The sequence below is a fragment of the Sinocyclocheilus grahami genome, unplaced genomic scaffold, assembly GCF_001515645.1.
Source record: "Sinocyclocheilus grahami isolate Dianchi unplaced genomic scaffold, SAMN03320097.WGS_v1.1 scaffold33.1, whole genome shotgun sequence".
NCBI lineage: Eukaryota > Metazoa > Chordata > Actinopteri > Cypriniformes > Cyprinidae > Sinocyclocheilus > Sinocyclocheilus grahami.
The window spans coordinates 3250661-3264088 of NW_015505212.1; the positions used below are offsets into that span (position 1 = coordinate 3250661).

Genomic DNA, 13428 nt, shown 5'->3' on the forward strand with positions numbered 1-13428 from the left:
AAAATAATTCTGATTATATTTATTATTGTATACTGCTGCTGATAATGAGAAAGTGGAAAAGGTTTAGAAATGGGAAAAAAAGTATTATTATAAGCTCTTTTTTTCATTTGTAAATCTCTTTTTTTTCATTTTAATATTAATAACATTAACACTGCTGCTACTGCTACTAGTACTATTAGTGTTACTACTACTACTAATAATAATAACTGAAGAGCAGTAAAATGTCGTCTAATATAATGTCTATATCCACAGGATACAGAGCAGACATCATGACAACCAGGTATATCTCATCATCTATGTCTGATCTTCTTTTAATGCCCTTTTTTAAATATATTGCTCTGCATCACAAGGTCCTTTTGATATTTGTAAAGGATCTCATGACCTTTTTGAATGCTAAATCTTTTGTTTCAGTTGTATTTCTCTCTCTCTTTCCACTTAGCCGTCGACGAAACTCCCACAGCAGGCACCAGGTAACAGCTGGTTTTGTTTCCACTTGTACCAGCATGCATATTTCACGTTTTGTACAACTTCCATGTGCTACTTTATAATTATTGCGATATTATTATCTGCACGCAGGATTCTGGGAAGGCCATCCCACTGATTGTAGAAAGCTGCATTCGCTTTATTAATCTATATGGTGAGAAATCTGACAAATAATACAAATATTGGATCCATCATCAACAATGCATTCACACGCTCTTAAGTTGTGGTGTATGATGTATTAATAATAATAATAATAATAATATGTATTATTATTTGTTTTATTCTTCTAGGTCTGCAACACCAGGGTATTTTCAGGGTTTCAGGGTCACAGGTGGAAGTCAATGACATCAAGAACTCTTTCGAACGAGGTGTGTGAACGCAGTCATCAGATCATCTATACATCAGTTCAGTTCAGTTCATTTCTAAAGCACAATTAAAAACAGCTACAAGGCCGAACAAAGTTCTGTACAATACAAAAATAAAAGACCATAGGATAACAGGCAAAAAGACATTACAATGTATTAAAAGCCAATGAAAAGAGAGATGTTTTAAGACTAGATTTGAATGCAGATCAAATAGAAGCAACCCTAATATGTTATGAAAGCTCTATTTTCCCGGCACTTTAAGCAAGTTGGAATATGGAGTAAGTTTTGATTTTCTGATCTTAGGCGTGGTTGGGGGGTTATAGGAGTGGAGTAAATTAGACAGCTGGCTCGGCGTTTGATTATGTAAAGATTTATAGACACGTAATAGGATTTTTAACTTAATTCTGTCTCCATATAAATCTGGGATTTTAAAAAATTTAAATCTGGAAGGAGACAAGTTTTAAATAATTTTGAAGAAATATAAGTTATGGTGTAATACGATGAAGAAATATTATGCACAATTTTTTGTCACCAAGTAAAAAAATGAATTGAACATTTTATTTTATTTTAACCGTGGTGATTAATGACCACGTAATGTTACTTGCAAAAAAACATAATAAATTAATATGGTTGGTACCTCCTCTACGTAGAAGTCACTTTTATTTTATTTTTTATTTTTAAATTGCCAAAGTAAACAAGTTGTAAGATTTTGAATAATTTAAAACAATATAAGTTATAGATAAGTTTTACAGGTAAGTTATGGTGTAATATTAAGAAGAAATATTCTGCACTATTTCTGTGTCACCAGTTAAATAAATAAATTGAAAAATTGAACATTTCATTGTATTATAGAAGTGGTAACTAATTTCCAGTTAATGTTACTTACATAAAACCATAATAAATTAATATGTTACCTCCTCTACACATTGTAAAATGTCACTTTCTATCTATTATTTCATTTTGAAATTATCAAAGTAAATAATTTGTAAGATTTTGAATAATTTAAAACAAAGATAAGTTGTGTAATATGAACAATAAATAGCATGTGCCATTTAAAATAAATAAATTGGTGACATTGACCCTGTAATTTTTTAATGATTTTTAGAAAAATGCAAAATTATTTAAAAAATAAATAGAATTGACTTTATACAGATTAACAGTCTCCCTTAAATTAAAAGTTAAAATTGTTTTGAAAGCTCTCACCGTGTCTACACGTCAAAATACTATAGAACTCATTATAATCAGTGATGCTGTCTACGGCGCGACACGACAAACCCCCGACAGTAAACTGCTGCTGCGTTCTATTTATGACGTGTTGACACCAATTTCAAACGATTTTCAACGGTTGCTTTGTCGCGTCCGGTGTAGACACTGTGTCAGTGCTGTATTCAAATGTGAAAATCACTGATTTTAATGTAAAAAGATCTATCACCATGGATACACTCATCTTAGTGACTGTTTCACAGGCAACGACCCCTTGACTGACGGGGAGAATAACCATGACATTAACTCAGTAGCAGGCGTGCTGAAAATGTACTTCCGCAACCTGGACAACCCGCTTTTCCCCAAGGAGAAGTTCAACGATCTCATCGCCTGCATCCGTGAGTACATGTTTTCCTCTGCGTTCATATATGTACATGTATGTGGCAGGAGGAAGGAAAGGAAAGGTGTGTGTGAGAAATGGTGGTACAAGCATTCGGGAAATGACAGGGTGCTAAGTACTTGGGTTTCCTGAGGAGTTTGGACAGCTGCTGTCTTTTCATGTGAATATAAAAGAGTCCCTGCCTGTTTGAGCACATGGGACATCTGATTTTCCTTGTTTATGAACTTGCATGTTCATGTGCCTTCAACAGGAACTGAGAGTTTGTATGAGCGTGCCCTTTCCATCCGCAAGATCTTGACCACAACACCACGGCCAACACTAGTGGTCATGAGATACCTGTTTGCATTCCTCAACCAGTGAGTAGTCACACACATTTATATTATATATATATATACACACACACACACACACACAATAAAAGAGAGACACAATATAGATTTTTTTTATGTACCTCCTCTACATAGAAGTCACTTTTATTTTATTTTTTATTTTTAAATTGCCAAAGTAAACAAGTTGTAAGATTTTGAATAATTTAAAACAATATAAGTTATAGATAAGTTTTACAGGTAAGTTATGGTGTAATATTAAGAAGAAATATTCTGCACTATTTCTGTGTCACCAGTTAAATAAATAAATTGAAAAATTGAACATTTCATTGTATTATAGAAGTGGTAACTAATTTCCAGTTAATGTTACTTACATAAAACCATAATAAATTAATATGTTACCTCCTCTACACATTGTAAAATGTCATTTTCTATCTATTATTTCATTTTGAAATTATCAAAGTAAATAATTTGTAAGATTTTGAATAATTTAAAACAAAGATAAGTTGTGTAATATGAACAATAAATAGCATGTGCCATTTAAAATAAATAAATTGGTGACATTGACCCTGTAATTTTTTAATGATTTTTAGAAAAATGCAAAATTATTTAAAAAATAAATAGAATTGACTTTATACAGATTAACAGTCTCCCTTAAATTAAAAGTTAAAATTGTTTTGAAAGCTCTCACCGTGTCTACACGTCAAAATACTATAGAACTCATTATAATCAGTGATGCTGTCTACGGCGCGACACGACAAACCCCTGACAGTAAACTGCTGCTGCGTTCTATTTATGACGTGTTGACACCAATTTCAAACGATTTTCAACGGTTGCTTTGTCGCGTCCGGTGTAGACACTGTGTCAGTGCTGTATTCAAATGTGAAAATCACTGATTTTAATGTAAAAAGATCTATCACCATGGATACACTCATCTTAGTGACTGTTTCACAGGCAACGACCCCTTGACTGACGGGGAGAATAACCATGACATTAACTCAGTAGCAGGCGTGCTGAAAATGTACTTCCGCAACCTGGACAACCCGCTTTTCCCCAAGGAGAAGTTCAACGATCTCATCGCCTGCATCCGTGAGTACATGTTTTCCTCTGCGTTCATATATGTACATGTATGTGGCAGGAGGAAGGAAAGGAAAGGTGTGTGTGAGAAATGGTGGTACAAGCATTCGGGAAATGACAGGGTGCTAAGTACTTGGGTTTCCTGAGGAGTTTGGACAGCTGCTGTCTTTTCATGTGAATATAAAAGAGTCCCTGCCTGTTTGAGCACATGGGACATCTGATTTTCCTTGTTTATGAACTTGCATGTTCATGTGCCTTCAACAGGAACTGAGAGTTTGTATGAGCGTGCCCTTTCCATCCGCAAGATCTTGACCACAACACCACGGCCAACACTAGTGGTCATGAGATACCTGTTTGCATTCCTCAACCAGTGAGTAGTCACACACATTTATATTATATATATATATACACACACACACACACACATTAAAATGACGACATACTATATAGACTTTTTTTATATAAAGCTAAATGTAATTATTAAATAATATAATTATTTAGTATAAGTCAGTGTTATTTTAGTATCATTGATAATTATAATAGTTTTTATTAATATTTTGATTTTTTTTTCATTTTATTTTCCATAGTCATTTTCATTTCTCTTTTTGTCCTTTTTTAAATGTCTATATAATTATAGTGTATAGTATAAATGTTTATTTCAGTTAGTTATTTTAGTACTTCAACTTATTAGAAATAAGTTTTTCAGTTTTATTTTATTTCAGTTAATAACAACCCTGGTATAAATATTATTACCTATTTATTATTATATGATATTATTTTATGCATAATTAATTATAGATCCTAAAAGAAAACAAGCAACAGTTTAGTTTTTTTTTATGAAAATTTGAGCTTTGTTTTATTTAATTCCAAGTAATGACAATGTTTTTGTACGTTATTGGTTTTAGTTAATTGTAATGCCCCTGGTATAAATTGTATTAAAATATTATTAAATTATTAAATGTATGTATGTATCATGTGTGCATATATAGATATATATATATATTCAGATGTCCTCAAAGGAATGTTTAGCCATATTTAGCTGATTTATGTTGACAGCTACACTTCAAGGACAAAACTAAGTAAACCCACATACACACACTCCATGTCTATACTCACTATGTGAAAAGGAGGAACCATGATAAGGAGGTGGCAGATGTTTAGGTAGCTAGCTTGAAGCCAGTGGGGCTGTCGGTAAGAACAGGTCCAGTCTAGTCAAACCAGGTATATGAAAGTTTATTGTACATCCAAGGAGTTTTGGTTCAGGTAGATGTGCGTGTGGTTTCTATAAAGGGGAACACATATACAGAGTTTACCAATAAACAGTGCTAAATAAGGTACAAGGCAACCATAATGTTCCATCAACTGCACATTAACTAAAGCACATGCCTAAACAGGAACTAGAGCAAGCATGAACAAACAAGCAACAGTTTAGTTTTTTTTAATGAAAATTTGAGCTTTGTTTTATTTAATTCCAAGTAATGACAATGTTTTTGTACGTTATTGGTTTTAGTTAATTGTAATGCCCCTGGTATAAATTGTATTAAAATATTATTAAATGTATGTATGTATCATGTGTGCATATATAGATATATATATATATTCAGATGTCCTCAAAGGAATGTTTAGCCATATTTAGCTGATTTATGTTGACAGCTACACTTCAAGGACAAAACTAAGTAAACCCACATACACACACTCCATGTCTATACTCACTATGTGAAAAGGAGGAACCATGATAAGGAGGTGGCAGATGTTTAGGTAGCTAGCTTGAAGCCAGTGGGGCTGTCGGTAAGAACAGGTCCAGTCTAGTCAAACCAGGTATATGAAAGTTTATTGTACATCCAAGGAGTTTTGGTTCAGGTAGATGTGCGTGTGGTTTCTATAAAGGGGAACACATATACAGAGTTTACCAATAAACAGTGCTAAATAAGGTACAAGGCAACCATAATGTTCCATCAACTGCACATTAACTAAAGCACATGTCTAAACAGGAACTAGAGCAAGCATGAACAAACACATTTAGGCCAAACTTGAGTCATACAAAATAATATTTAAGCATGAAACAAAGGCACTTGCATGGTCAATTACGCACACGCAGGAAAAACAGAATGAAAGGAGTAAAACTCAGTCCTCTGTACAGTACAACCACATGCAACAAAGCGTAGGTTGTGGACACAGGTGCAGCTAATAAAGTCTGTGAGATAGCTCTAATTGGCTTGAGATTGGATGGGTGGAGCTTGGGGCTAACAGAGAACTGAATAGGCTAAGGGGGGTGTGGCACTGCTTTGAGGGTGCAGCTTAGGGACACAAAAACTTTACAACACTATGAACTATTCATCAATATTTGTACTTCCAAAAGAACACAACTCACTCAGCTACAAAGCTCAAGCGTCTCATTGAATAGGAGAAATGCAGCTAAACTAAGCATCTGTTTTCACACCGGAAATTAAATCCTCTCCCACTTCTGTGCCGTGAGAGAGATATGGTGAAAGACAGAGGGAGGGTGGGAGTGATAGTGTTGGATAAAGGTGCGATATGGATTGAGAATGCATAATTATAGCAATGTACTCAGGAGACAACATAATGCATCATGGGTTTGTTTCCCATCACAGCTTGTCCCAGTACAGTGACGAGAACATGATGGACCCTGGAAACCTGGCTATATGCTTCGGTCCGACTTTGATGCCCACCCCGGACCTCCTGGACCAGGTCTCATGTCAGGCGCATGTCAATGAGATCATCAAAACCATCATCATCCACCATGAAACCATCTTCCCTGACACCAAAGAGCTGGAGGGAGCCGTTTATGAGAAATGCATGAGCAATACTGAGTACTGGTGAGTGTATGTGCGGAACCAATTCCCATATTCACATTTATATGGTTTAAAGTGTATTGCAGTATGTTGATAATCTTTTGTGTCCTAAAGTGAAAGTCCGTACAGTGAACCTGGAGCGTTTGAGGAGGGGGAGCAGGATGGAGGGACGGAAACACAGACGAGCGAGGAGGGTAAATTCATGCGTGCATTTTATCATGTAAAAATACTCTATTTTTCTTATTCACAAAAATACAGAATGCTGAATTTGTCTGTCTGTCTTTCAGAGGGTGAGCCTGTGGAGGCCATAGCCAAGTTTGACTATGTGGGACGGTCTGGACGGGAGCTGACGTTTAAAAAAGGCGCCACTCTGCTGCTCTTCCAGAGAGCGTCTGAAGACTGGTGGGAGGGACGTCACAATGGCATTGACGGACTCATACCACACCAATACGTCACGTTGCAGGAGTGAGTTCACATGCATATTCAGGGAAACAAGATATAAAAAAAATGAATACCATAGCAAACAATTTCCACCAAAATACCAGATTTACAGTTAATCGTACTGCTGTAAACCATAGTGAATTAATATGGTATCTCCTTTACACAGTTTGAGAGGTCATTTAATTTAGTTTAATTTCAGTGGTGACTAATTTCCACTTAATATTACTGCTTCAAAACCATGAAACGGTTATTATGGTGCTGCCTCTACAATCAAAGAAGTAATTTATTAAATGTTTGTTTTATTATTTAATTTTTAACAGTAGTGACTAATTCCCACTTAATGTCTGTAGTAATTATGGTATTTATGGAGAAATGTTTTCATAGTAATTTGAAGTTTGTTCTGTTTATGTAATTGAATTTCCTTTTAAAACTAAAAGACATTTTGATCAAATGAATAGCTTGATGTTAAAATGGATGAATGAATAAACTTCTGAATGACATATTTCAGGGATGAGGCCATGTCAGACACTCTGAGCCAGAAAGCAGACAGTGAGTCCAGCACTACACCTTCAGATGAAGTGAGCTCCAGACGCTCACTGACGTCCCCTACTGAACCAAGAATCCCTGAGACCTTCATCAGGCGGTGAGCACACGCACACTCTGGCCTTTAGTCTCCTAGTCACTTCTCTCCTTGCATTTTGCTTTAATAATTCCTCTTTCCTTTCTTCAGACACCGGAAGCGAACGGAAGCCCTCCTGCGCCGCATCCCCGGTCGCCTAAGCGACGGTCACTGCCATGGCAACGGGCTGGAACGCAGCTCGCCTCCCGTAACGGTGACCGTAACGGGGCATTTCAGCCCGCGGGAGCTGCTACGTGGGAATAGCTGCGTGGACAGTCCTGAGCACCACAGACGCACGGGACACAACGCCACCTCCAACGGCAACGTCACTGCCAACATCAGCCGACACGAGTCCCTGCGCAGGGACAGAGAACGAGAGAGTCCTCTGTCCCTGCGCAGGGACAGAGAACGAGAGAGTCCTCCAATACGCCAGTCACCATCCACACTGCACTGTGGGTTACCTATTCAACGCTCTCAGACGCTGAACCCGCACACGATGGCACAGGTTTGTTATGAACAGACATGCAAATAGGCAAATCTCACAAAAACATGTTCATCACATTTCAGTCCCAAAATTAAAAGGAAAAAAAAATAAGATGTTATTTTGCATATGAAAATTGAATCCTCTTTGTAGGACCATTACAATTTGTTTGCATTGACATTTTTACAGTTAAGCACATTTTTCACTCAGATTCTCATATAATAACGGTCAGTTTATATCTCATATAACAGTCAGCTTTTATTAATTTTGGAAAAAGCCTTGAATAAAATGAAAATGAACACTAATATAAATAAAAATATATTACATATAATATTTATATATGTTCATATATTAATAATGAATCAAATCAATTAAGAAAATTAAAATAAAAATTAATAAAAAAAAATTTGAATATGTGAATTAAATGTATGATCAAATAATACAAAAAATACAATACAAAAAATTTATAATGTATAAAAAATAGCCATGATAAGTTTTGTGATATTTGCCCAAATCCACACTCGTGCATGCTCAAATAACTTAACATGTCGTGTTAGTAATGCCCATACAGTTAACGCTCTCTCTCTACAGGATTTAGAGGAAACTATGAGTCTGGCCTTGAATGAGCTGCGTGAACTGGAAAGGCAGAACGGGAAAAGCGCGGCTCCTGACCTGGTGCTGGACACCCTGGAGCAGGTGAAGAGCAGCCCGTCCGGCTCCACCCCCTCCAGTTTGTCCAGCCCGTCAGATTCCCCGAGCCCCCTCAGCCCTATTAGCCCCCTTCCTCCTCTCCCTCCGTTGCCCGGCCCTTCGTCCCGGCGCTCCAATGACCCCGTTGCCACCTTCAAACCCATTGCCTCACCCCGCATGGGCGTGACGCTCCGCCCACCTGCTTTGCGGCCCAAACCGCCCATTCTCCCCAAAGCCAACCCTCCACCTTGCCAGCAGCCCCAGAATCCGCCCTCGAGTTTCGGTGGCGACAAATCTGGCACTATGTAAGCCAATGGGTCCAACTGAAGGAAACAGGGTTTAAGACTTGACGACTGCTCGAAGAACAGGGTTAATCTCTTAATAATGACATGATTGTACGGCCGATAGCTAGTTTACGCGCAGAAAGGTCTGATAGCATTAGTCTACGATATTATATCCATAAATGTGTTGTCAGGGTGGTGTGTGTATTCTCAAAGTGAATAGGACTTTACTTGTCTGTGTGTAGATACATTTACGAGGAACACATTCAGAGACAGCGGAGAGAGACTGCCTGTACAGGAAGTACCGTTGTTGCTTTTTTTGGGAAGTGTTCCATTGAGTCAGTGCAATGTATTTTGAGTGCTTTGATTTGTTAGGCCTTACTACCACAAGAGGGATGTGTCGAAAACACCATTTTTTATAAGTTGCTGCTGCCTTTTTTGATGCTTCGATTCGAGTTACAGAACTCCTGGTGCCTCTTGGGAAAATAGTTATTTCACTTGTTGGAAGTTGATGGGGAATGTAATTTCATTTTTTGGTTCGTTCACCTAGCCTTTCCCGTGAGGCGACTGTAGAACACAGAATGTATTCCATGAATGTTCCTTTTTTTTTTTTCTTCCCTTTTTTCACTCGAAAAATACCACACTAAGCCTTCATCACCAGATAAACCTCCCCCTTTACCGTGGAAACCAAACCCTGAAGCCTGATTGGACGACGTGGGAGGGACGCATTCTGAGGGCAAACACACAAACTAAGCTTTATCAAAACGTCACACTGAAGGCGCAAAAACACAGGAATGCAAAGAAAATTCTGAAAGTTCGTGCAAATAGGCCACACCCTCCCTCAGGTCGTTCAAGTACAATTTCCACTGCTGCTTCACTGTCGGACGATCATGGTGTTCGGTCCTCGATTTTCAACGTCCCCTGTGCTTCCAGTATATGTGTGTTTGTACGATGTTGTCAACGGCAGACTCTTTGGAGCACACTATCCAAACATGGCTCTTCTGTGTGTGTCTGTGTGGAGGTTTTTGCATGATAAAATGCGGTTAGAGTAGTTCAGAGTACTAGATGACGAATAACTCATGCTTGTACATGACAACTTAAGTGTCTGAGTGTGTGTGGTGTGAGTGAAAGAGAGAAAGAGTGTGCTGCACTTGTAGACAGGATTGTGTGTGTGTGTGTGTGTGAGAGAACGAGGGTGTGTAAATATGCATGAAGGTGAGGCGAGTTGTTTTACAACTGAACGGCCTTGCTTCACTTTTTTATACACTAACAATGATTGTTTTTCCACTTTTTTTGACTGCTGCTTTTACGTTTTTCTACCTGTTCTATTTTTTTACCTTCATTTCTTACTGGCGCTCTTTCATATGACTGCTTGTCGCAGTATCCAGTGCCCACCTTTTTGTCCTTTTCCAAGCAATGTGAATATCTATGATTATCGCCCCACCCTCCTTCACACACACACACACACACGTGACGCTCCGCCCACCTGCTTTGCGGCCCAAACCGCCCATTCTCCCCAAAGCCAACCCTCCACCTTGCCAGCAGCCCCAGAATCCGCCCTCGAGTTTCGGTGGCGACAAATCTGGCACTATGTAAGCCAATGGGTCCAACTGAAGGAAACAGGGTTTAAGACTTGACGACTGCTCGAAGAACAGGGTTAATCTCTTAATAATGACATGATTGTACGGCCGATAGCTAGTTTACGCGCAGAAAGGTCTGATAGCATTAGTCTACGATATTATATCCATAAATGTGTTGTCAGGGTGGTGTGTGTATTCTCAAAGTGAATAGGACTTTACTTGTCTGTGTGTAGATACATTTACGAGGAACACATTCAGAGACAGCGGAGAGAGACTGCCTGTACAGGAAGTACCGTTGTTGCTTTTTTTGGGAAGTGTTCCATTGAGTCAGTGCAATGTATTTTGAGTGCTTTGATTTGTTAGGCCTTACTACCACAAGAGGGATGTGTCGAAAACACCATTTTTTATAAGTTGCTGCTGCCTTTTTTGATGCTTCGATTCGAGTTACAGAACTCCTGGTGCCTCTTGGGAAAATAGTTATTTCACTTGTTGGAAGTTGATGGGGAATGTAATTTCATTTTTTGGTTCGTTCACCTAGCCTTTCCCGTGAGGCGACTGTAGAACACAGAATGTATTCCATGAATGTTCCTTTTTTTTTTTCTTCCCTTTTTTCACTCGAAAAATACCACACTAAGCCTTCATCACCAGATAAACCTCCCCCTTTACCGTGGAAACCAAACCCTGAAGCCTGATTGGACGACGTGGGGGGGACGCATTCTGAGGGCAAACACACAAACTAAGCTTTATCAAAACGTCACACTGAAGGCGCAAAAACACAGGAATGCAAAGAAAATTCTGAAAGTTCGTGCAAATAGGCCACACCCTCCCTCAGGTCATTCAAGTACAATTTCCACTGCTGCTTCACTGTCGGACGATCATGGTGTTCGGTCCTCGATTTTCAACGTCCCCTGTGCTTCCAGTATATGTGTGTTTGTACGATGTTGTCAACGGCAGACTCTTTGGAGCACACTATCCAAACATGGCTCTTCTGTGTGTGTCTGTGTGGAGGTTTTTGCATGATAAAATGCGGTTAGAGTAGTTCAGAGTACTAGATGACGAATAACTCATGCTTGTACATGACAACTTAAGTGTCTGAGTGTGTGTGGTGTGAGTGAAAGAGAGAAAGAGTGTGCTGCACTTGTAGACAGGATTGTGTGTGTGTGTGTGTGTGTGTGAGAGAACGAGGGTGTGTAAATATGCATGAAGGTGAGGCGAGTTGTTTTACAACTGAACGGCCTTGCTTCACTTTTTTATACACTAACAATGATTGTTTTTCCACTTTTTTTAGAGAACGAGGGTGTGTAAATATGCATGAAGGTGAGGCGAGTTGTTTTACAACTGAACGGCCTTGTTTCACTTTTTTATACACTAACAATGATTGTTTTTCCACTTTTTTTGACTGCTGCTTTTACGTTTTTCTACCTGTTCTATTTTTTTACCTTCATTTCTTACTGGCGCTCTTTCATATGACTGCTTGTCGCAGTATCCAGTGCCCACCTTTTTGTCCTTTTCCAAGCAATGTGAATATCTATGATTATCGCCCCACCCTCCTTCACACACACACACACACACGCACTGTGTTCACATGAAAGTGCCTTTCAGGATGCATGTTGAATGCAGGAGCCTGGTCTGCCAAGGGTGTGTGCTCCCATCGCTCTCTGAAGAGTCGTTCCCCAAGTTAAATTATAATAATAATAATGCTAGAGCTCTTTCCAGATATTTAATATCCTGAACAAATAATAAATATGTACATTTAATCCATTGTGGTGTCGCACTTTCATGTATAGGACTGTATTGGCATGTAGCATTAAATCATGTTCCAGTGCATTTTAAATTGTGTCGAAACTGAATGTCTTTGAAATAAAGGTAAAAGTTCATATGTCTCAAAAATGGTGCATTGTACTTTTTTGTTGGTATATTTCAGTTTAGTGATGGATTGACGCATACTAAAACTAAACGGTGAGTAAAAAACATATGGCGATCTACAATCACAGAGACTGTGCACCCAAAAATAACATTTTGTTATTATTACCATTTTATACAAACCACTCCTCTATAGAACATAAAAGGTGAATGATTGTGAATTTTAGTGCACTGTTCCTTTAAACATTACAATTCATCTGCCTGGATCCATGTTTTGTTCACATGTACACTAATAATAACCTGTGCTCTTATTTCAGTCTTGCCGTAAAAAATTTAGGAAGATTCGAGGATGCTTTTATGGCTCATGCAGGCGTGGAGGTCACAGTCTTTTAGCAAGGAATCATTTCCCATCATGCACCTTAACTTGGCCGATTCTAACGTGGAGGTAAAATGATAGAGATTAGACATTCATTGGGGTCCAAAAGTCTTAGACCACTTTTTATTTTGCATTCTAATATAATACTACTACCATTTCATGTTGAATTGAAAATGCAATGTGAATATCATAATATATATTTAGTTTGTTCCTTTTGCTTTAGCTGCGTGAACAATTTTGTGTAAAACCAGCTAATCATGTTCTCCAGCATGATTTAAGTTTTCTTTTTCATTTTACATCACAGCATTTCTTGGTTCATTTTAAATTAGATTTTGAATCCAGATTTTTAACGTGATCTCAGACCTTTGGACCCCACTGTGGTTTCAGATTTGCTGATGTTTTGTGAGCTTGTTTTCACAGTCTTGTGTTA

The 13428-nt window shown here is 38.2% G+C and overlaps 1 protein-coding gene across 6 annotated transcripts in view; it reads left to right on the top strand.

Annotated features, from left to right (window-relative positions):
* srgap1b (SLIT-ROBO Rho GTPase activating protein 1b) overlaps positions 1 to 10654 on the top strand; it is a 45208-nt gene extending 34554 nt beyond the window's left edge. For 4 of the 6 annotated variants that reach the window (XM_016266298.1, XM_016266292.1, XM_016266306.1 and 1 more), the window contains 13 exons: positions 253 to 280; positions 440 to 470; positions 577 to 637; positions 774 to 851; positions 2315 to 2449; positions 2702 to 2807; positions 6467 to 6691; positions 6782 to 6861; positions 6955 to 7132; positions 7617 to 7751; positions 7839 to 8090; positions 8127 to 8232; positions 8800 to 10654. In XM_016266298.1, coding sequence (XP_016121784.1) covers positions 253 to 280; positions 440 to 470; positions 577 to 637; positions 774 to 851; positions 2315 to 2449; positions 2702 to 2807; positions 6467 to 6691; positions 6782 to 6861; positions 6955 to 7132; positions 7617 to 7751; positions 7839 to 8090; positions 8127 to 8232; positions 8800 to 9207 — 1823 coding nt within the window. In that variant the 3' untranslated portion in view covers positions 9208 to 10654. Of the gene's footprint in view, positions 1 to 252; positions 281 to 439; positions 471 to 576; positions 638 to 773; positions 852 to 2314; positions 2450 to 2701; positions 2808 to 6466; positions 6692 to 6781; positions 6862 to 6954; positions 7133 to 7616; positions 7752 to 7838; positions 8233 to 8799 lie in introns of all 6 variants that reach the window. The other 2 variants (XM_016266285.1, XM_016266278.1) reach the window with 1 other exon arrangement.
* Positions 10655 to 13428: the final 2774 nt, after the last annotated feature.